At 38.5% G+C, this 23,317-nt stretch overlaps 3 protein-coding genes across 16 annotated transcripts in view; 1 reads left to right on the top strand and 2 right to left on the bottom strand.

The window, feature by feature from the left end:
* Window positions 1-21,331, bottom strand: part of LOC148731213 (uncharacterized) — a 38,749-nt gene extending 17,418 nt beyond the window's left edge. For 2 of the 14 annotated variants that reach the window (XM_088760402.1, XM_088760403.1), the window contains exons 1-2: window positions 10,303-11,733; window positions 9,265-9,380 (exon numbers count right to left, since the gene is read on the bottom strand). In XM_088760402.1, the coding sequence (XP_088616528.1) occupies window positions 9,265-9,380; window positions 10,303-10,366 (180 nt within the window). In that variant the 5' untranslated portion in view covers window positions 10,367-11,733. Of the gene's footprint in view, window positions 1-18; window positions 588-8,933; window positions 9,052-9,264; window positions 9,381-10,302; window positions 13,536-14,087; window positions 15,214-15,416; window positions 16,718-20,573; window positions 20,620-20,992 lie in introns of those variants that run through there. The other 12 variants (XR_016001333.1, XR_016001325.1, XR_016001327.1 and 9 more) reach the window with 11 other exon arrangements.
* Window positions 1,842-4,098, top strand: LOC148731215 (uncharacterized). Its single transcript, XM_088760299.1, has one exon. It carries the CDS (start codon window positions 2,073-2,075, stop codon window positions 3,711-3,713), a length of 1,641 nt encoding a protein of 546 aa, XP_088616425.1. The 5' UTR covers window positions 1,842-2,072; the 3' UTR covers window positions 3,714-4,098.
* LOC148731214 (uncharacterized) lies at window positions 4,171-8,766 on the bottom strand. The gene has a single exon (XM_088760290.1). The coding sequence runs from the start codon at window positions 8,311-8,313 to the stop codon at window positions 4,282-4,284; it is 4,032 nt and encodes a 1,343-aa protein (XP_088616416.1). The 5' UTR covers window positions 8,314-8,766; the 3' UTR covers window positions 4,171-4,281.
* Window positions 21,332-23,317: the final 1,986 nt, after the last annotated feature.

Raw genomic sequence — 23,317 nt, 5'->3', positions numbered from 1 at the left:
CAAGGTAGGGCTTACGAATACATTTTTCTTTAACGTGTTTACTTTTGTTACCCATGCACGATAAACAAAATTTCAATTTCATCGCTAAAGCTCATAGAGTTCAGTGGTATCATAATATGAAAAAATATCGCGATTAACTTTTCATTTTCTTTCATGTTTTATCTGCACCAATCAGCTAACCGTAAGTACTTAAGTCTATTTTGTGTCATCTCCTTGTAATACTACTAAGAGAGCGATGTTGAAGTAAAGCCCTATGTAATGCAATGATAGCGAGGCTGTATGGGAAAATACAGTCAAAACAACTGATCATTCATCTTTGCTGATTTAGTTTTTTTTTTCATATACATTTAAGCCTTTCTGTGAAGACAGCTGAAGTTCATGAATATTCATGACATCAAAAATAGTATAATGTCGAGTCTTTATCTTTCCTTATTTGGTCTCATCTTTCCTTATTTGGTCTCATCTTTCCTTATTTGGTCTCATCTTTCCTTATTTGGTCTCATCCCTCTGTAATTTCCAAATGCACGCATTTTTTGTTGTTGTTAAACCCCTCGCTTTTCCCAAACGAACTGTATATATTTAACGCCCTCAAACAGAAAAAAAAAAAGGAAATCAATTTAACAGTCAAAAAAAAAAAAAGGGGGAAAAAAATGTCATAGTGAGGCCGAGGGACAGCCGCAGCTTTTTCCTTTTTAGAAACGACAAGGGCTAAATGTTATAATAAGACACTTGGTAGCAACAGCTATGGTAAATCATCTGCCAATCAACATGAAAGGTCTCATTGTTTCATAACAATGGTGGTCTGTCTGCATATTGGTTGAAATAAGTTAGGAATTATGACGCACGCCCCCTAACCCTGGAAAAGAAAAGAAAAAAAAAAACAGAAAAGAAAAAAAAACCTATGCTACAATTTTGATCTACATTTGGTCGAATTCACCCTGACTATTGAGGCCAAGCACCCGCGTAACGTAAGCGGTTTCTTACAAATGTAACTCTAAAAAAAGGCGTCAAGTTTTATAAAGAAATGTATGGAGAGATTTTTTATATTTCAAAAAAGTCGGTTAAAAATTACATATGGAACGTTTGCCAGTAGTAAACAAAAATGGGTGTCCCGGCACAGTTACCATGTTTTTGCCCTTCTTACCCCCCGAACTATCAAACAAATATACCTCCATTGACACCCAACTCGACGATCGACGCTGCGGGCACGAAAAGTTTGATTTTTTGTTTGGCCTCAACAGTGGCTATTTCATATGCTTGTTTCTGTTGAACTATGCAGCGGTTTACTCTTGGTGGTTAATACGGAGGTATCGTGACCTTGGGAATTCTATGGTTGACCTTGGGGATTTGGGTATTTAATGCGAGAAGTTCTTTCTAACACTCAGTTAATATTTCTTTATTTCTTGGCTTGGATTATTAATACAACTTTCTTCTTTTTGGGACTAGCTCAAGACTCAATACTACTCAATTGAATTCAATTCTATCCTGATTGTATATGCTGTTCTCCAGCTTATAAAGACGACACTTAAGGTGATTCTACTAGGCTGTCAATCTTCTTGCATCGTCATCGCTCTATCTCAATCGGCGAATCACGTTAAGCTACGTGCAACAGTTCCTGCATACTAAGTATGCGCTTTCTACTTGTTTACGCAGTTACAAAATATTACTATCTAGCCACATTCGCGAACCCTTGATCTCTACTTCTTCTTTCAGAGCATTCTGTACAGTCTCCATGAGCTTCGCCAACACTCTCCCTGACATCAATTCTAGTCTCGGTATCGTTTGCGTTTTTAGTGGAGCAACTCTGGTCTTGGAAGTCAGCAACGTTACGGTGAAAGCAGTTTGTGCGCCAGCGAGTAAACGAGATCCTGAGGATAACGCGAAAGGAAGACTGGGCGCATTGTCCAGGAGAGCAGAATCCTGCTGACGTTGGCTCAAGGGGTGAACTGGCGTCCAGGCTGAAGGAAAATAAGTTGTGGTGGAGAGGTCCAGCCTGGTTGTCCGGACCAAAGGAAGAATGGCCAGTGGCACAGATCTGCGAAACTCCACAGAGCATTGATGAAGAAAAGAAGATGACCGTGACAGTGACTGGCGTGACAAGCAAGTTCGGAATCTCGAATGTTATTGAAATCAATGCGTTTAGCCGACTCGGGAGGTTGTTAAGGGTAACCGCATGGGTAAAGCGTTTTCTTTTTAATTTGCAATGCATTAGAAATGATACCGAGAAGAGAGAGGGTATGCTGTGTGGGAGTGAGATAGCAGAGGCAGAGCGAATTTGGATAAAGTCCTCCCAAGATGAACTTAAGAGTAACAGAAACTACGAGGATTTAGCCACAAAGCTGAAATTGATGGACCATGGTGGACTCTTGAGATGCAAGGGCAGATTGGAAAATTCGGATTTGGAACCAGAGTCACAACAACCCATTATCATTCCAAGGGACCACAAGCTGACGAAACTAATGATCGAGGAATGTCATCGAAGGACGCAGCACAGTGGAATACGGGCAACACTTGGAGAGCTGAGGTCGCGGTTTTGGGTGCCGAAGGGTAGGCAGGCTGTAAAGAAGGTTTTGAAGGAGTGCGTGACTTGCAAGAAGGCGCAGGGAAAACCCTTTAAATCCCCACCTGTAGCAGCACTGCCAGACTTCAGAGTTAGAGAGTCCACACCGTTTTCGAAGGTAGGTATAGATTTTGCTGGTCCGTTGTTCGTCAAGTCCCAGACAGGAGAAATGGCGAAGTGTTATTTAGCATTGTTCACTTGCTGTGTAACGAGAGCGGTTCATTTAGACTTGGTTGCTGACCTTACGGCGACTACGTTTGTACGTTGCTTACGAAAATTTGTCGCGAGGAGAGGGGTTCCATCTTTAATCATTTCAGATAATGCCAAGACTTTCAAGGCATCCGCGAAGGTGATAAAGCGATTGTATGACAACGAAGAGGTGAGGGCACACTTAGAGAGCAATCGAATAGACTGGAAATTTATTTTGGAACGGGCTCCTTGGTGGGGCGGATTCTACGAACGAATGGTTGGAGCAGCGAAACGTTGCCTCAGAAAGGTTCTTGGAAATGCGAAGCTGAATGCAGACGAATTATTGACTGTCTTGACCGAAGTAGAAGCAACCTTGAATTCACGTCCCCTGACGTATGAATATGACGAAGTTGGAGCTGAAATGCTCACACCATCTCACCTGATATATGGACGTCGGTTGCTAAGTTTGCCGGAGGAGGCGAGAAACGATGAAGAGGAGAGTGAGACAGGCATTCTCAGAAGGTTTAGGTACCTCGCAAGGTTGAGGGTTCATTTTTGGAATCGGTGGAGAAAGGAATATCTCACAGATTTGAGAGAGCATCACCGTGGTAAAAAGGAAGGTCGAAGCGATGTAAGTGAAGGTGAAGTGGTCTTAGTGCACGAAGACAATGTGAAGAGGAGTAACTGGAAAATGGGGAAGGTTTTAGAGCTGATTGCAGGCAAAGATGGCGAGGTAAGAGGTGCTAAATTGAAACTAATCACTAAGGGAAAACCCATCTTTGTCAACAGAGCCGTGCAGAAATTGTATCCTTTAGAGGTGTGTAGTGTGACGAGAGAATCTGATGAGGGTAACATAAACCCGGTGGGAAATGCAGTCAAACAAACCCCTTCGGGGAGGGAAGTCCCACGGCGGGCAGCTGCACTGGATTCGCGTTGGAGAACACGAGTCATGCTCGATCACTAATCGGCTATATTTTCATTAGTGCGACTGACTGTGATTACCAAATTGTGCTTGACCCTGACAGGTCAAGGGGGGGAGTGTGTCCGATAATAATAGTTTATTTTAATCCTTGTATCACGCAACGTTAATTCTCGCGGTAATGTCACATATTGCGCGTGACATTTGCATGTAGCACATATGGGCTAAAAGTAGATCACGTACTTGATTATAACAAACAAAGAAAGCTTGTAACTAGTTAAGACTAAGTTTAGCGGTTACAACCGCAACATTCTTGTATTTCCTTGTGTATATAAGACATTGTTGTAAGAACGAATTAGAACGTATCAGAACGGAACGGAATTGTAAAGAACTGTGAATCTACGAATAAACGCATTTTATAGCTTGGAAATATACAGTCCTCAAGGACCAAATGTCCGAGATTACTCCCGATGCTGGTTCACAATCAAATGAGGACTGTATATTTCCAAGCTATAAAATGCGTTTATTCGTAGATTCACAGTTCTTTACAATTCCGTTCCGTTCTGATACGTTCTAATTCGTTCTAATTCGTTCTAATTCGTTCTAATTCGTTCTAATTCGTTCTAATTCGTTCTGCCTCTGCTATCTCACTCCCACACAGCATACCCTCTCTCTTCTCGGTATCATTTCTAATGCATTGCAAATTAAAAAGAAAACGCTTTACCCATGCGGTTACCCTTAACAACCTCCCTAGTCGGCTAAACGCATTGATTTCAATAACATTCGAGATTCCGAACTTGCTTGTCACGCCAGTCACTGTCACGGTCATCTTCTTTTCTTCATCAATGCTCTGTGGAGTTTCGCAGATCTGTGCCACTGGCCATTCTTCCTTTGGTCCGGACAACCAGGCTGGACCTCTCCACCACAACTTATTTTCCTTCAGCCTGGACGCCAGTTCACCCCTTGAGCCAACGTCAGCAGGATTCTGCTCTCCTGGACAATGCGCCCAGTCTTCCTTTCGCGTTATCCTCAGGATCTCGTTTACTCGCTGGCGCACAAACTGCTTCCACTCACCCCTGTTGTTGATCCACCAGAGCGCTGTCTTACTATCTAGCCACATTCGCGAACCCTTGATCTCTACTTCTTCTTTCAGAGCATTCTGTACAGTCTCCATGAGCTTCGCCAACACTCTCCCTGACATCAATTCTAGTCTCGGTATCGTTTGCGTTTTTAGTGGAGCAACTCTGGTCTTGGAAGTCAGCAACGTTACGGTGAAAGCCCCATATGCCTCACACACGAAGTAAACCACGGCACAATAAGCCTTTTTGCTAGCGTCAGCAAATCCATGCAAGGAACAATTAATCTGGCCCTGGGGGACTCTATAAACACATCTAGACACGGAGATTTCGTTTACGCCCTTGAGGTCGTCGATCCAGCTAACCCAGCGTTTTTTCTCCTCGTCCTTCAACTCTTCATCCCACTCAACCTTGTTTGAACACAACTCTTGGAACAAGACCTTCACACTGACAAGTATGGGACTTATGATGCCAAGGGGGTCATACATACCTGCTGCAATTTTCAGAATGCTTCTTTTCGTAATAGCCAACCCGTCTGCCTTTTTTGCCAGCGCAAATAATTCAAAATTAAACAAATCCTCGTTACAATTCCACGATAACCCGAGAACCTTTTCGTTTGTCGTTCCCTCTTTTCTCCCCAGCATTTCCTTTGCATAACTTTCGTCGGCGCTCTTAATTTCATTGTTTACATTGGACTCGTCACGCAATTCGCACTGTCGTATTTTCTCTCTCAATTCTTCGCTATTTGTCAACCACTTCCTCAGTTTGAAACCACCAAGCGCGAGCCTTGTCTTCGCCTTGTCATGCAATTCACTGGCGTCTTGGGTGGTCTTGTCACCGGTAACGAGATCGTCAACGTAAAAGCTCCTCTTCATTACACGCACGAACTCTGGGTCGATTTCGGTAAATGCGTCCAAATGGTACTGGAGGGTAGCATTCAGCAAGAAGGGTGAACAATTTACCCCGAAAACAACCCGACAGAACCTGTAAACCACCGGGTCTACTTGTTCACTTTCGACATTGTTTACCCAAAGAAATCTTAAGCAATCCCGGTCACGCAATTTGACCTCAACATTTAGAAAGGCCTTTTCAATGTCGCCGACTAACGCAACGCGCTTTTCCCTGAATCTAATCAAAATATCATATAACAATGGCGACAAAGTGGGTCCCACATGTAAACAATCATTCAACGACACACCCCCTTTGCCTTCCTTTGAAGATGCGTCATAAACCACGCGAACCTTTGTTGTTTTGGCTTCATTCCGAATAACTGCGTGGTGTGGCAGATAATGGACTTTGTCAGGCGCTTCTAATTCCGGTACCCTTTCAATAATACCAACTTCCGCTTGTTCTTTGATAATTTCGTCATATGCTTTCAAATTCTCCGGTACGTTTTTCAACCTTTCGATCTGGCCCTTTAGACGCTTCACACTGTTTCGGTAGTTGTTAGGTAAAGGCCCATGTCCCTCTTTCCATGGAAGGCCAACTTCGTATCTTTTCCCGTTAAACGAAATGGCATCTTTCAACGCTTCGTGGACCTCGTTTTCCTCCCTTATTCCTAGGGTTTCGAAATCCCACAATTTCCGAGCGCTATCCTGTAATTCTTGATTCAAAACGTGACCAACGAGATTAACGCTAATTTGCGTGTCATCGCGAAATCCCTTTAGTGGACCCGACAACACCCATCCCAAGCAGGTTTCCACGGCCACGGGTTGATCAACCTCCCCCCTTATGGTTCTCCCCTTTTGGAAACACCACAGATAATCTGCCCCGATCAGTACATCGACCCCAAGAATCTCCTCGTCACGATTGACATCCGAAAACCAAAGCCCTTGCAAATGTGGGTATTCAGTTTTCCTAATCTCGATGTGCTCGTTGCTGATTTGCGCAATGGTGGGGACCTCATACGCCTCGATTTTAATTCCATTCCCCCCCCGGAAAGGAAACACTTGTAGATCATAAACTCCCTTCAATCCGCTATCCTTCGTTTGCTGTCCAAACGTGCTAATTTCGATCCATTCCTTTCCTTTTTCTGATAACCCCGCTGATTGAACCGCTTTAGTTGTTATGAACGATCGATGGCTGCCAGCGTCAAACAACACTCGTACTCTCAAATTCCTTTTGTCACCCTTAATAACCGCTTGCGCGGTTTGTAGGGCGACCCTTCCCACGGTTCCCACGTGAAGAGTGGGGCTGGTGCCCGCTTGCTTATTCTGTAGCGCATCGCTCCCCCCGGTTCCCATAGTGTGGGCGAGCAAAGCATTACCGGCATTGTTGGAATTCAGTGAGTCATTACAATCACCATTGTGGGTGCGACTGAATTGATCCCTATTCGCGCTACCGCCCTTATAACAAATAGAAACGTGATGTTTCCCCTTACAAATACTACAAATTATCTTAGAATTACAATCACGAGAAATATGGCCCTTTCGCGCACAAATAAAACATCTACCGTACTTACGTAACAAAAGCCTCCTGTCCTCTACTGATGTAACATTGTCGCAATCCTGGTGGGCATGTCCGCCCTTACAATACGCACAAAAATCGTTCATTTTTGCTAGCAGAGCGCTAGCAGTGTTCAGTTCTTTTTCCTTGTCCCTTCGTGTGTTCTGGTTCCTTTCCTGCTTGTTCATCGCACAATGTTCCTCTCTAAGTTCCAGTTCGCTTATCAGTTCCTTTAACAAGTCGTCCATTTTCCATTCTGTGTGGTTCTTTCCTCTGGTGATTTGAAGTCTCACCACTTCCGGCAATTTGCCAACAATGGATGGCACAGCAATTCCTTCGTACGTGCTGGCATCGATGCCCAATGCTTTCAGGCCGCGATGGTGAATTTCGATTTGGTCGTAAAGTCTACGAAGGCCTGCCGTGTCCCTGCCGCTGAAAACTGCCGCGACGTTCAACAATTCATTGACATGCGCTCTCTCGATTACAACAGGCTTTCCAAATCTGCTTTTCAACAAATCAACGGCAACTTCGTAGTTGGGTGTTGTGAGCGCAAGTCCAGCAATGGTCGTTTTCGCAGCTCCCCCGACAAGACCACGCAGATACGCAAATTTGTTGACATTTGAAAGGCTCTGGTTTTTGTGAATAGAGCTCTCGTAGCTGTCCCAAAACTCCTGCCATTCTTCTACCTTTCCGTTAAACCGCTTAGCTTCTAGTTTGGGAAGCTTCACTCGCACGTTCTGAGTTGTGGCTGCATCACCGCTCGCATCTGGTGGGCTTTGCTGAGGGCTCAATGGGCTTTCAGGTTTCCGCGTTAGAAGCTCGGTCAGACTCGAAGTTATGGCCTTGATTTCACCCTTCAAATTTCCAGCAATTTGAACTTCTTCAGCGATATCTTCGTCGGTGACGCCCTCCACTTCCACAAGGTTTCTCAAAATTTCTTCGTCTAGCTTTCTTAAGTTCTCGAGCTGCTCTTCAAGCGCTGCTTTGAGTTGCGCGATTCGTAGTCTTGATTCTGCAGTAGGCTGGGCCTCGAGGTAGCCCTTAGCTTCTGGTAAGACTTGACTCACATAAGCCTTGTGTCCACCTCGTGTCTTTCGTTTGGTCTTCACCGCGGCTTCTGCCATGTCCAATCCTTTTTTGTCTTTCAAAGGCGATCGTTTCAATCAACTCACAGTATCCGGCTCGAAGGACCAAATGTCCGAGATTACTCCCGATGCTGGTTCACAATCAAATGAGGACTGTATATTTCCAAGCTATAAAATGCGTTTATTCGTAGATTCACAGTTCTTTACAATTCCGTTCCGTTCTGATACGTTCTAATTCGTTCTGCCTTAACCTCTTACAACAATGTCTTATATACACAAGGAAATACAAGAATGTTGCGGTTGTAACCGCTAAACTTAGTCTTAACTAGTTACAAGCTTTCTTTGTTTGTTATAATCAAGTACGTGATCTACTTTTAGCCCATATGTGCTACATGCAAATGTCACGCGCAATATGTGACATTACCGCGAGAATTAACGTTGCGTGATACAAAGATTAAAATAAACTATTATTATCGGACACAATCATTTTCTACCTTAAATTTCATACTTTTACGGTTAAGATCGGACAGAACAGTAACGAGATTGATAATATAAAAATTACAATTAACCTATTGGCAGAACTAGGATCATACTTAAAAAGATATCTTGAGAGAAAATAGTCTTAAAAGACTGTCACCTAACAACAGAATAAACAAGAGTACACGAGTTGACACGAGCACCGCCCCCAGAAATGCTACGTGGTCTTACAGCAGATGATCTAATTCAAAACTAAATGCAGAAGGTAGAAAGATACAGGCTGTTTACGCTAAGGGTCACCTTAAAGAAAGGAGTTGTGAAGGTGTTAAATTAAAATTTAAGAAACATTCCTCGATCATGAGTTTGACATAGAATTTCATCCAAAAACGGGCCTGAGAAAAATCTAAAGTACATGTAGAAAATTCCAGAAATTCCTGCACGAGGTTGACTTTTACCAGAGAGATTTACTCTCTTCCTAACTGGCATATTGATACAATTAAAAACCTAGCTTACCGAAAAACATACTAGAACAAATTCCATTTCCCGTACAAACTGAACATCTGCTTCCATGCTAAATTCACAACCACGATAAGAAAAAGGTGAAAGAAATTGTACTAAGATGAGACCACCTGCAAAAGGAATAGGAAATAATCAAACTGCTTATTATAATTTTTGCATTGACTAGCTCAAAGTAATATGATATTTCCATTCTTCTTCTTAACACTTAAATAAGTCCAAAAACACACAATGAAAATTCTTGCAAGATTTCAATTTTGCCTTTTAACATTAAGTTTTAAAGGTAAATGACAAAAAGCAGAAATGAGTATGGCGAGGAATTTGGGAGAAAAATTTTTATCTAGCTATAGTATGGAGATAAGTAATCTGAAAAATATAGATTAGAAAACAATTAAAGAATCTGGTTTGATTGATTTGATTTTAAAACAGGAAAAAAAGATTGGTTGAATTGAAATTACAACCAATTCCAATGCCAAGACCACAAAAATCTGTTGAGTAAATGGCTCAAGAATTTGAGAAAAAGATTATGGTACCTCCTGTTCCAAAACCAAGGACTATTTAAAATGTTTTACTTGTTCCAACACCTAGAACTAATATTACATTAAATGATAAAGCACTGAGGGAATTTACAAAATCATTTGAAATCAGTATTCGTTGTGATAATAATGCTTTGAAACAGTTGAAAAAAACAAAGAAAGCGATTTTTCATAATTATGTTAAGAAGTCAATTATTGGAAATGAAAGGTCTAAAGTTTTTGAGACTTAAAGTTAAATTTTGGAAAATGAAGGGTGGTGAAGATGAATTTTAAAGTGCATTCTTTAATTCAGATTCCAAAACTGTGATTGATGAGGCTGATCTTGAGAGGGATCGTAAAAGTTCAAGCTCTGAACTTCTTAATAAAATTGGTAATTGGATTTCTAAAGGATCTGGATGGACAATCGATAGAGTTGATCAGCAATTTATAAATATCGTTAAATATAGGCCAATGAAAGGGTGTTCATAATTATGCAACTTCCAAGTGAATCAGTACTTACAAAAAGTTTGATAAATATGAAGAATGGAGACAATGAATGTTTTAGAAGGTGCCATGCAAAGCATCTTAATTCAGCAGAGACTAATCCACAAAGAACCAAAAAGACAGACAAACAGTTTGTTGATAAATTGGATTATTCAGGTGTTGATTTTCCAGTTTCACTGAAACATTACAATAATAAGATCGAAAAACAGAATGACATCAAAACTTTTTTCAGTTACGAAAATAAGGAGTTTTACCCTCTTCACATTTCAAAAGAAACATTTGAGAATGAAATAAACCTACTATTGATAAGTGATGATAACAAGAGCCATTATGTATTGATAAAAGATTTTTTAACTAGATGATAAGGCATAAAACCAAGCATAATGAGAGGTCCAAACACTTTTGCATTTATTGTCTGCAGGATTTTAGTAGTAAAAATAAACATAAGGAGAATTGTATTGTTATACATGGAAAGCAAAGTATAAAAATGCCAGAAAAAGTTGGACAAGTTTTCTATGGCTTTATACAGACAGATTCCACTTCCATTTTGCATTAGTTTTTTAATGCTGATTTTGAGGCCCTAAAAGAGAAAATACAACCATGTTTTCCTTTTGAAAGTAAATCTCATACAGAAGCTTATCAGAAGCATGCAGATCAATTGGTTATGCTTATAAATTGGTTATTATTATGATGACAAACTCAGTAAACCAGTTCAGAATTTCAGAGGCAAATTCTTGAAGAAACAAAATATTGCAAAGACATAGCCTATAAGCATTTCAATAAACCCTTGAAAATGACTGATGATGATAAAAAGAAATTCAAGAAAGCTACTGTAAAAGTTGGAATATTTGTAAAAGATGAATACACATTCAAATGAATGCATCAGAGTGAGAGATCATCATCATAATTATTACTGGAGAATTAAGAGGAAGGGCACATCAGGATTGTAATTTGAAGCTCAGACTCAATATATGAAAAAATTGAGGATTCCTGTGATTTTCCATAATTTGAGAGGTTCTGATTCTCATTATTTTCATTATGCAAAATATTGGTAAGTTGGTTGAAGAAAATTTTCAATTGGATGTCATTCGAAATAATAAAATTAATATGGAGAAATGTCATGGCTTTCCCATGGAATAATACAGTGCATGTCAGAATAAAGCCAACATCGCAGACGCAAACTTGATGCACGTCTGACGCGTCTACGCGTATACTCTGATGCGTCAGATACGCGTCAGTGCTGCGTGCGTCTATTCTTTTGTTATTCATGGCCCTAAGTTTGCTTTGTGGGGCAGTGTTTTGCAAAATAAAGAAATATCCTGATCTGAAAATGCAGCCGCCAACAAGAAAAAAATTTGCATAGTATGAAAACGTCAGGGAAAGCTGTCATATTTCCAATCTTGCTCGCTTTGCAAATACCTCGTCTCTAGTTTATAAAGAAAAGAAAAAGGTTTTTTTTGTTCTGAGAAAAGAAAGCCACATTCAATACTAGATTGAACAGCGTTTAAATCGTCCAAGTATTCTTGAAATATTAGTTTGTATTTAATGAATCTCGCTCGCTCGTTCGCTTTCCAGTTACCGCCGATGTAAGCTATCATATTTCCAGTCTTGCTCGCTTCACAAATGACTCGTTGCTTGTTTATAAGGAAAAAAGAATTGTTTGTTCTGGATAGAGAAACCCAGACTTAATACTGAACCAAACAACGTTTCAAACGTCCGAGTATTCATTAATATTACTTTGAATTTTATGAATCTCGCTCGCTCTTTCGCTTAAGGCGCCCGTTTCTCAGTTACCTCCGATGAAAACAATGTGTGACCTCTCACGTGAAAACCTTCCGAACGGTTAGCCGTTTTTAAACGGATAGCCGTTCAAGTGGATTGGCACGCCTCAAGCCTTTCCGTTCTAAAATATTCATCATCCGTTCGAGAAAATTAATTAGCCGTTCGAACGACTCGAGCTATCTGCTCAAGAAAGAAACATTAACACCAGTTATTTGGACTGCCGTTCCAACAAGACAAGCCTTCATGTTAACTCGTCACGCTTCGTTAAATGTAGCATGCCGTCATGTTTACATTAGACAAACGGTCTTCACGCTTTTGTTCTTCGTTTCCTTCGAAAGGTTCTCCGTTCGAACGGCTCGACCTATCCGTTCAGAACATCGACCTATCCGTTCGACCTATCAGTTATTTTGGTGGGTGTTCCAAGGCAAGACGAGACTTCAAAACTTCGTAAAATGAAGCATGCCGTCATGTTTACATTGGTCAAACAGTCATCAGCAGTGGTCACGTTTTTGTTCTTCGTCAAAAGTGGGCGGGATTTTGCTAGAACGCTCATGACTTTAGAATGGTTTGCAGTTTGTAACAGAGTTCTTTCCCTCTTAATAATTTTCGCGTGGCGCATAAGAGATCAAGAAAAACATCGGTACGAGTGTTTTTACTTTTAAATGACTTTTTTAAATGACAATGGTATGCAGTTAATTTTCGCAGCGCGCGTAACAGATCGGGAAAAAATATTGGACCGAGTTTTTTTTACATTGAAATGACTAAAGAATAATGGTTGCAGCTTGTAACAAAGAGTTCTCTCCCTCTTTAGAAGTTTCGCGGCGCGCGCAAAAGATCGAGAATAAAAAAATCGGACCGACTGTTTTTACTTTAAAATGACTTTTGAATGGTTTGCAGTTTGTGACAAAGAGATATTTCCTTCTTTATAATTTTCGCGGCGCACGCAAAAGATCGAGAAAAAAATATTGGACCGATTGTTTTTACTTTGAAATGACTTTACAATGGTTTGCAGTTTATAAGAAAGAGTTCTTTCCCTCTTTATACTTTTCGTGGCGTGCGCTAAAGATCGAGAAAAAAAATCGACCGACCGACTGTTTTGACTTTGAAATGACGTTTGAACGGTTTGCAGTATGTGACAGAGATATTTCCTTCTTTATAATTTTCGCTGCGCGCGCAAAAGATCTGAAAAGATGAAATGGACCTACTGTTTTTACTTTGAAATGACTTTACAATGGTTTGCAGTTTGTACCAAAGAGTTCTTTCCCTCTTTCTAATTTTCGCGGCGCGCACAAAAGATGGAAAAAAAAAAAATTGGACCCACTGTTTTTACTTTAAAATGACTTTGCAATGGTTTGCAGTTTGTAACAAAGAGTTCTTTCCCTCTTCATAACTATCGCAGCGCGCGCAAAAGATCGAGAAAATTAAAACTGACCTAAAGACTGTTTTTACTTTGAAATGACTTTTGAACGGTTTGCATTTTGTGACAGAGATACATGTCCAATACATATCCAACAAAGCCTTAACCATTTCTACAGCCTTTGAGATAAGACTTGTATATTTCATTCAGATCTCTAGCTTCATGAGGCGTAAAGAGGTGATTTAAATAGCAAACTACCGTGTTTTTAATCGAAGTTTTAACGCCGCGCAAAAAAATTACTTTTCTTAGCAAGCGGGGATGTTCAGTATTGTAAAGGTAAACAATGGATTGATAAAATCACACCTCTTTTGACCTCTTTTGAATTTCCCGAACGGAATTCAATTCACTAGCCGTTTATTATCCGTTCTGAAAAAATATAATGCATCCGTTCGAGCGGCTTGGAAAATACATTCAGAAAAAAATTAACCCGCGTTCAAACGGCTTGTGCTACCGTTCAGAAGAAATTGCATGCGTTCCATCGGCTTAGGTAATCCGTTCAGAAAAATTGTCCATCCGTTCAGAAAAAAAAAAAATCGTCATCTCTTTGAACGGCTTTTGTATAAATCCGTTGAGAAAAATCTCAACCCGTTCGAACGGCTTACCGTCCTCCGTTAGAATGGCCAAAATCGTCCGTTTAGTATTCGGCCGGCTGTAAAAACAGTATCGCTTCTGCGCTGAAAGAGACCTGATAAAGACATTTTTTCGATTTCACGTGTTCAACAAATTAGAATACGTTCGAACTTGAAATCTGATCTCGTCACATCACGAGACATTATGACGCCGAAAAAAGTCATCATGTTACACAACTATCCACGCAAGACTATTTCTCGCGATCAGACTGTTTTGAAGATTGTGGAAAGGTTTTACATTAATTTAGCACTTCCTTGCAAACGAGCCAGTTCGGCAAATGGTTACTCCAAATAAATAAGAAGCAAGGACCGCGAACGAAAATGCTGCTGGTTTACGTAGGATCCCGAGCTGATCTAGTAGTCAGCCAAGGGAAAAATATGCAATCCAAACCCCGCACTGAACGTTCTGCAACGGTTACGAAACTCGAAAAAGCTTCGCGGCATTAAGTTCATGTGTGATGATTACGACGCGTAACCTTTTCACTCTTGTTTATAATCTTATTCTACACGTATGTTCAGTTTGGAAGCTTTTTTCAGATTTTTGTTTGGTATCGAGAGTACGGTGCCATTCGATGTTTGTTTTATTAATCTAAATTTTTATTCTGGGAAAGGTTTTGTGATTTCAAACCGGACTGCCAGCGTAACGGCAAGCAAAATTTTATCTTCGGTTCTAAAAGCTGTAAAGAGATAATTCAGACACAGCAACAAATTGTTTTATCAAACCCGTTTACTGTTAACATAAGACTGGCTAATAGTTTACTATTTGTTTGACAGATCAACGAATTTAGCAGTTCGTGTCCGCCACATGCCGATGCGCCACGTTAATTTGATCTTTCAACTAAATTTAGAATGCCAGGCCATTAAAAAAACCAATAAAATATAAACGATAGAAAAAACAATGAGCCAGCTCATACATACTGATGACTTTGCTCTATTCGCTTCCTTCACCCATATGCCTATAGACGCAGACGCGTTTATGCGTCTGGTGCTGACGCGTTACTCGCGTATGTTTTGGTTCGCATTACTCTGTCCTGCACTGTACTGTATCTCTGACTTCGGTTTTTCAAAGAGAAGATTGATAGTATACATATAATATGCAGAGACATACCAAGAACAGAAACACTGGAACATACAACATTCATCAAACTGGTGAAGGTTTAGGTGATTTATTTTCCAAAATAGCAAGTGCAGTAGCTGGAAAAACAGGACAGAATATTCGAAAAAAGGCTTCAACAAAAGTTGCAGAAAAGTGTGCTGAAAAAATTGCTGAAAAAACTGGACAAGTTTTTGGTGAAAAAATTTATGATAAATTCAGTAAAAAAAGGCACAGGGATAAAAACAACCTGTCATTCAAGGAAAAGGTTGGGAAATAGCAAAAATAATGAGGTCAATGTCGACAACATCAAAATTCGTAATGGTTCTGACAGGTATAATGTGTATTTTGAAACTGAGTTTTATGTCAGCAAAAGAGCAGATAATTAATGCACAATTTGCTGCTGCAGACAATATTGCAATAATCAAAGAAGCACAATAGTTTAATCAATCACCAGATATCAACAGGAGCCTGCATTTGAAGAATCTTGTTGAATTTACACAATTTCTTATGCAAAAGATGTTGGACCAACAATTCTTCATTTCCAGACACAAATACTGGTACTGTACAGAAAGACAAATTTGATTTCAAACAGGCACAACTTAATTATGAGAAATGATGCTGATGAATCATGCCTACTGTGGTAATATGTAGTATGAAATGTTATGTTCCAGCCAAATGGAGTATACCATTATGAAGGATTTGTAAAAAGTCAAAAAATTATTCAATCATCAACAGCTGCAGCTCAAGTTAACGTAATCGGCTTTCACAGGTTTGGTTTCTTTAAATCATTTGTGGATCAAATTTGTTCAAATGGAAAAATTAGAATCACAGCAACACTTGAATATGATGATCATGTTATTTTCAGAGCTAATGGAGTAACTGATCCAGAAAGATTAATTATTACAAGATTCATTCCAAAATGGTATTTAATTCAACTAGTGGACAAATGTTTTTGAAAAATTACCATATGCCAAATTCTTGGAATTATTTGAAAGAAAGACTTGTGAAAAGTATTCTCAGACAAAATCCAGATGGAAGTTTTATGATAAGCACAGCAATAAGAAAACCAAGACAAGCCATGTGTTCATTTGGGCTCTCAATACAACCAAAAATATTGGAAACCACAAGAATTTAATCCATTTGTTTTTGATACTTATAAAGTTGGATCAAACGTGGCTGGTGCAAAGTGAAAGGTGGTGTTTTTTATCCACAACAGAGAATGAGACAAGACAGAGAAGTGGCAAAAACATACAGAACATTGATGAGATCCAGCAAACAATTTGATGATTTTCTCAGCTGCGGCCCAACAATTAATGTTAAATCATTTGAAAAGCTTTAACCCATTCTATACTTAGATCTGACCAACCAAGAAGTTGAATTGAAAAGTGGAGGCACAAAACTTGAACTACATTATACTCTGACTGCTGTAGCAGCAAATAGCTACTTTTTGTATGCTCTTGTGCTTCAAAAAGAACTATCTGTGGATAATGTGTCTGGAAAAGCTGTTCTGAGAGTATAAATGAAAGTATAAAAATGTTCATTAATTGAGTATCATCCGTGTAAATATGTCATTTATTTTTCACTAACCGAGTACATGACATATCATTTATATGATAATCAGTTTTTAAAGGTTCTTTAAGTAGTCAATTAATCATAATTATATAAGATATGACTCAGTATCATCTGTATGGCATTAAATTAAGCAACAATTAAAAACAAAAACTTGCTTGAAATGCAATAGGAAACAAATCTGCAATAACAATCGGACTGAATGCAAGGAAACTCTCTGGTCCTGATGAGCTAATGCTCCCAAAAGCACAAGTAAATAAAATAAAAAAAAAAAACCGGGAAGTTGTTCAATATGGAGGTTCACTTTGGGTTTCTCTTGCTCAATTTGCCCAACCTCTTCCAAGCAAAGTCACACCTGCTGTTGAGAATAATTATTGGAAAAGAGCGCTCATTATTTATCTCTTTCTGGCAGAACTATGAGCGGTGATATTTATATGGATTCAAAAGAAGTAAAAAACATGAAAGAATACATGTAGGTTTAGAATCATATTCCAATGTTATTAAAAATCAAAAAACAGCATTGTCTTTGAAATCTAGCTATAATTCATTAGCAAGATTTAGTTTATATGAAATTTCACAAAAAACATTGAATGAAGATCTTCGAATAGAAATCTACGGTGGCCTACAACTGTCACATCAAATTAAAGTCACTCACATCAAATTAAAATCACTCACATCAAATTAAGATCACTCACATCAAAATAAAGTTACTCACATTAAATTGAAATCACTCACATCAAATAAACATCGCTCACATCAAATACAAATCGCTCACATCAAATTCAAATCACTCACATCAAATTCAAATCGCTCACATCAAATTCAAATCGCTCACATCAAATTCAAATCGCTCACATCAAATTCAAATCGCTCACATCAAATACAAATCGTTACATCAATTGGTCAGCGGCTAAGTCAATGAATGCTATCCCCAATATGTGTACTCGGTCCTCCACTTTACCGCCATTTTGTACGATCAATTTTGTACGATCGTTCTTTGACTCGACACTAGTTCATTGATCGGAATTCTAGCAAATATGTATTGCACTAATTGTGGAATGATCGATGTTGAAAACTGCAAATTCTGCAGAACCTGTGGCAAAGGTAAGAGAAATGTTGCACATATTTTATGTTCTACATGTATATTATGGACGATAGGAGATCCAGTGTTGCTCATTTCGGCTCAACATCGACTTGCACGTGTGAAAGTGGGATTTTGGGAAAAGAACGATCGTACAAAATGGCGGTAAACCGGAAGACCGAGTACACATTGGGGATAGCATTCACTGACTTAGCCGCTGACCAATTGATGTAATGATTTGTATTTGATGTGAGCGATTTGAATTTGATGTGAGCGATTTGAATTTGATGTGAGTGATTTGAATTTGATGTGAACGATTTGTATTTGACGCGAGCGATTTATATTTGATGTGAGCGATTTGAATTTGATGTCACCGATTTGTATTTGATGTGAGTGATTTCAATTTATTAATGTGAGTAACTTTATTTTGATGTGAGTAATCTTAATTTGATGTGAGTGATTTTAATTTGATGTGACAGTTGAATTTGATGCACATAGAAATCGATGGAAAAAAGCCTTCAACAATGCTTTCAATGCAAGGAATAAAAAGATAATTAATCAACATTTCTGATCTAACAAGTTCTAAAGATGCTGAAAATAAAGCTTAATATGTAGATTCACATGTTTCAACTCACACAAGCACAAATTATTTACTTACTGGTAGGTACGTGGTGTTAAAATGAGTGGTGATATTCACTCAGATATGAATTCAAAGAGAAACCAAATAATTTTATCATGATGTACCAATTGATGTTCATGATGGTTTATTGAAATACAATGCCTTGTTAGATACAGCCGAATTCAGCAGTAACATCAAGATGGCAAAAAAATTAAAGATCTAAGAAGCAACAGATGATGACAACCCAATCACCAAAAAAGCCTTCGATGAAGAAATTAAAAATTATTTCTATTTTTGTATGCAACATGATGACTCCAAGGAAACCAAATTTAATCCAATTAGTGACTCAAAAACAAAAACGTCAAACTTAAGTCATTTCACAGTTGATAATGATGGATGGCTGCAAATAACCAAAAAAGGATTATATTTTAATTATACAATTTAGTGACAACATTAATTTCTTATCTAAAATGTATCCACAAATTAAAAAAACAACTTTCTACAATAGATAGAAAATTCACAGTAATTTATACATCAGGATGGTGAAGATTCACAGTTTCTCATGTAGAAGAACTTGATGAAAATGACGTAATAAGATTTAAAATAGTCATTTTGGAAGATGAAAATAAGGGTGGTAAGGCCATTTAAAACATGATTTCTGTTTCATCACAAAATTCTGTAAAAGCATACTGCAATACTAATAGAGGCAGTTTAGTTGCAATTTCATACCAAGATTTTCATGCTATTATTGAAGAAAAAATCTCTGTTGATCTCAATATTATATTCTCTTTCAATGTCAAATAATTTATTATTCTCTCAATACAATTCTTTCTGTGAATTAAATACCCTTTTTCCTGAACTTGAATTTGGTAGTCAATGAATTCATTCACAGGTCCATAGCCCTCAACAAAACCACATTCAACACAAACGAATTGATAACCAACACATTGTATATAAGAATTTAAGCAGCAAACCTCTTTATCTTCTTCATATTCGACAAGTATTTCCATACAAAAAAGACAAACATCTTCTCCAAAATCAACCAAGCCTTCATAAATATTATCACCACATATTAATTTTTTTCAATTTCTTTTCTCATCTCTGTCTTTTCAATCTTCTTTTTCAAAATCTGTCTACAAACACCACAAATAATTGCTATTTTCCAATCCAAGGTGAATAATTTTCATAATAACACATACTATAAATTATTTCAACAATTAATTAGTTTTACATACATTTCACACACTATAACATACAACATCATCTTCAGAAACAATCTTATTATCAATCAAACACTGCTTAATCACAGCAACTTTGTTACCTTGTAATTGAATAAAACTCTTGTCATTATTATTCAAAACAGTTCCACCACATTTACATACATTCTTTTCAAAATAGATACCATTTTTTAACATCATTTAGACTCACAAAATCATTGAAACCTTCAACTGTGGTCACACATATTTTTCTATTTCTCATTATCGTCATTCATATATGAGTATTTTTATCAAATTGCAGAAAATCCATCTTGCCATACAATCAGTACATACAATCATATTCAATTTGTGTTGTAAGATTTTCTAAGCATCCTTTTCCAGAAGAAATCTTTTAATTATCTAGTCTCAAGTTACTCTGATCTTCATCTGTAAAATCAATTTTCTTTCCCATTGGAATCAAACCATTAAAACATTCATAAACAAATCTATAAGCAGCAGCAGCATTATTATTAGATGGATCATATTCAACAATACAAAGTTCTTCAGGACAATCTTTTGGGTAACTCCACTGACCAACGAATATGTTTTCCTTTACCATGAATACATAATTCATGAATACCATTATTAAGTTCACAAACACTTTTATCTGGACAAGCAAAAGCATTCTTTAAAATCTGGATGCTGATGATAATTTCTTCCACTCAATTTCATAGAATTCGATTCTAAATCTTCTAAAATAATTCGGTTATCGTCAACAGGTAAATTTGGATCTCTTAGTTTTAGAATTGGTTTTAAACCTTTATCAGTAACCAAAAATTTACGACCAGTAAAAATAATTTTTTACTTTCCATATTTTATAATATAGAACGCGATTTACCCTTTAAGTCTTTCTTTCCGTATTAGCCAGCAACAAGAGTAAACCACTGTATAATTCAACAGAAACAAGCATAATTATGAAATAGCCACTGTTGAGTCCAGAGAAAAAAATTAAATTTTCGTGCCCGCTGCGTCGATCGTTGAGTTGGCGGTCAACGGAAGTATATTTGTTTGGTAGTTGGGAGTAAGGAGGGCAAAAACATGGCAACTGTGCCAGGACACCTATTTTTCATGTACTTTTGCCGCAGCGAGATGCCATTGTAACGACTGATGTCTGTGTACTACTGCAAATAATAATATTTAAGGTAAAAAAGAACACTTCATTTTTCCTTTGCTTTGTATCAAGGTAAGCGACCCGTCTAAGCCTTTATAGCTGGCAAAGATACACTGAAAAGCAAAAAATTAGAAACAGATCGATACCTGTATTCCTGTGCTTGGTACTTCACTCGCCGGAGTGGAGGCCCATAGCGAATTGTTCGCTCCGTCGTTTTCCTTTGCAAAGAACGCAAAATAAATCCTGAGCCTTGCGAGAAAGAAAAAAAAAGCTTCTACCTGCAATATCAACTTTCTTCCAGAGATTCAGCACTCGTTCGAAGCACAATTTCTCCAGAGAAACTACAAGTTTCGGAGACAGGGATGAAAGACGTCTGCGCATGCGCCAGAGACCCGCGGTAAGAGACGCGGGCTCAGACGCGTGCTTATTTAAACTCAATAAATTTTGCGTGAAATGAACAGCCGTTACAAAAGTTTAAAAAACAAGGAAGCCGCTGAAAAGATAAGGGTTTAATTCTCATTTATGAAAAGAAGAAAAGAATCTTAAAAAATTGAGAGGGTGTACAAATTGTACAAAAATTGTTCTCGCGCCGAAAAACGGTCTTTTCTGCAAAGTTTCAATACGGTTGCGAACTGGCTCAATTTGCGGCAACGTTTATAGTGTCGTGCTGGCTTTTTCTGATCCCTTTTTCGTCCGTTCATGCAAAATGTTGGTTCGTCGGTAAAACAAGGAAGAGTAAAGAAGCTTTTTACGGCACTTCTAAGCCCCTGCCACTTGGTTTGGCAAGAGCCGTGAACTTTCCTGAAGAAACTCCAGTTTGTTGACCTGGTCGTTGAACGATCGAAATTCGAAAAGCAAGATAGTCGCTGCTCATCGTCGTTTTCCGACCGACATTACAATTGATTAAAAATAATTCCGTAAGCCTTTTCGAGATTTTAGACATAAAGGGAAGAAAGAAAGCGAGATATCAATCAAGGAGCACGTGGCGTGACGCCTGTGAAATAACATTTTAACAAAGTGCAGAAGGAGACTGAAGTATGGCGATAACAAATGGATTTCGTTGTCAACTATGTTGACTCAAAATCATGCATTTGGTTTTGTTTTGATTTAAATCTAGGAAAGTGCCTCTTTAGGATTGGAAAAACTACGAAAAAAGAAGCCATTTACTGTTAATTTTACGGCAAAAGATTGGACTGGACTGGACTGGACTGGACTAGTGAAACGTGGACTAGTAAAGCGCGGACTAGTAAAACGAGGACTAGTAAAACGCGGACTAGAAAAACGCGGACTAGTAAAACGGGGACTAGCAAAACGCGGACTAGTAAAACGCGAACTAGTAAAACGTGGATTAGTAAAACGAGGACTAGTAAAACGCGGACTAGTAAAACGAGGACTAGTAAAACGAGGACTAGTAAAACGCGGACTAGTAAAACGAGGACTAGTAAAACGAGGACTAGTAAAACGCGGACTAGTAAAACGCGGACTAGTAAGACGCGGACTAGTAAGACGCGGACTAGTAAAATGAGGACTAGTAAAACGCGGACTAGTAAAACGCGGACTAGTAAGACGCGGACTAGTAAGACGCGGACTAGTAAGACGCGGACTAGTAAGACGCGGACTAGTAAGACGCGGACTAGTAAGACGCGGACTAGTAAAACGCGGACTAGTAAAGCGCGAACTAGTAAAACGAGGACTAGTGAAACGCGGACTAGTAATACGCGGACTAGTAAAACGCGGACTAGTAAAACGCGGACTAGTAAAACGACAACAACAAAAAAAAACAATTTCATACGAAAGCGATCATAAGACTTAATGGCAAGCCAATTTAGTAAGTGACAATCCCTGTTTGACCTTTAAGCTGCAAATGGGTTTGACATGCGCCAGATACAAACGAATTTATAAGTTTAGGCTAAGAAAGAATTTTATTCAGCACCAGTTCAAAATCCTAAAATACACTTTCGTCGTAAATTTCACGGCAGAAACACAGGAATTCGATGAATAAAAGTCGCATTAAATCTCTTTGTGTCTAGGTAGAAGAGTCTCATTGACTCCGGCTTTTCGGTGGGAGAAAAACCGATTTACACACGCCATTACAGAAAACAAACAAGCAGACTGACAACTCCAAAACACATATTTGCATTCACTTACAATTTGACTTTCCGTGAAATTTTAAAACGGAACAGAGGTAAATCTTCGAAGATTAATCGTCGTTGGAAATAAAAAATTCTTTCCGTAAGATCTCTAACTGTTTCTCTTTTTACGAGAAAATCGTCGCATGATCCTTTAACTCGTGTGTGTTTGTCATACCATTACTGCTGTTTCTTCAAGAGCGTATGCTTCTTTCTTCTTCAATTGACAGGTGTCACATCGTGACAGTTGCTTATCAAAAAATGTTTCGGCGAAAACATTCTCTTTAACTTGAATAACGCTTGTTATCTTTATAACTCACTCGCCATCACATTGTGAAGTGC

The sequence above is a fragment of the Stylophora pistillata genome, chromosome 5 (genome assembly GCF_964205215.1).
Source record: "Stylophora pistillata chromosome 5, jaStyPist1.2, whole genome shotgun sequence".
In the NCBI taxonomy this organism is placed as follows: Eukaryota; Metazoa; Cnidaria; class Anthozoa; order Scleractinia; family Pocilloporidae; genus Stylophora; species Stylophora pistillata.
Note: the sequence above shows the minus strand (reverse complement) of the source record. Positions and strands in the feature narration are given on the sequence as shown.

Coding starts and splice junctions, on each gene's coding strand:
- LOC148731215 (XM_088760299.1), top strand. CDS start 2,073: ATGACCGTGACAGTGACTGGCGTGACAAGCAAGTTCGGAATCTCGAAT.
- LOC148731214 (XM_088760290.1), bottom strand. CDS start 8,313: ATGGCAGAAGCCGCGGTGAAGACCAAACGAAAGACACGAGGTGGACAC.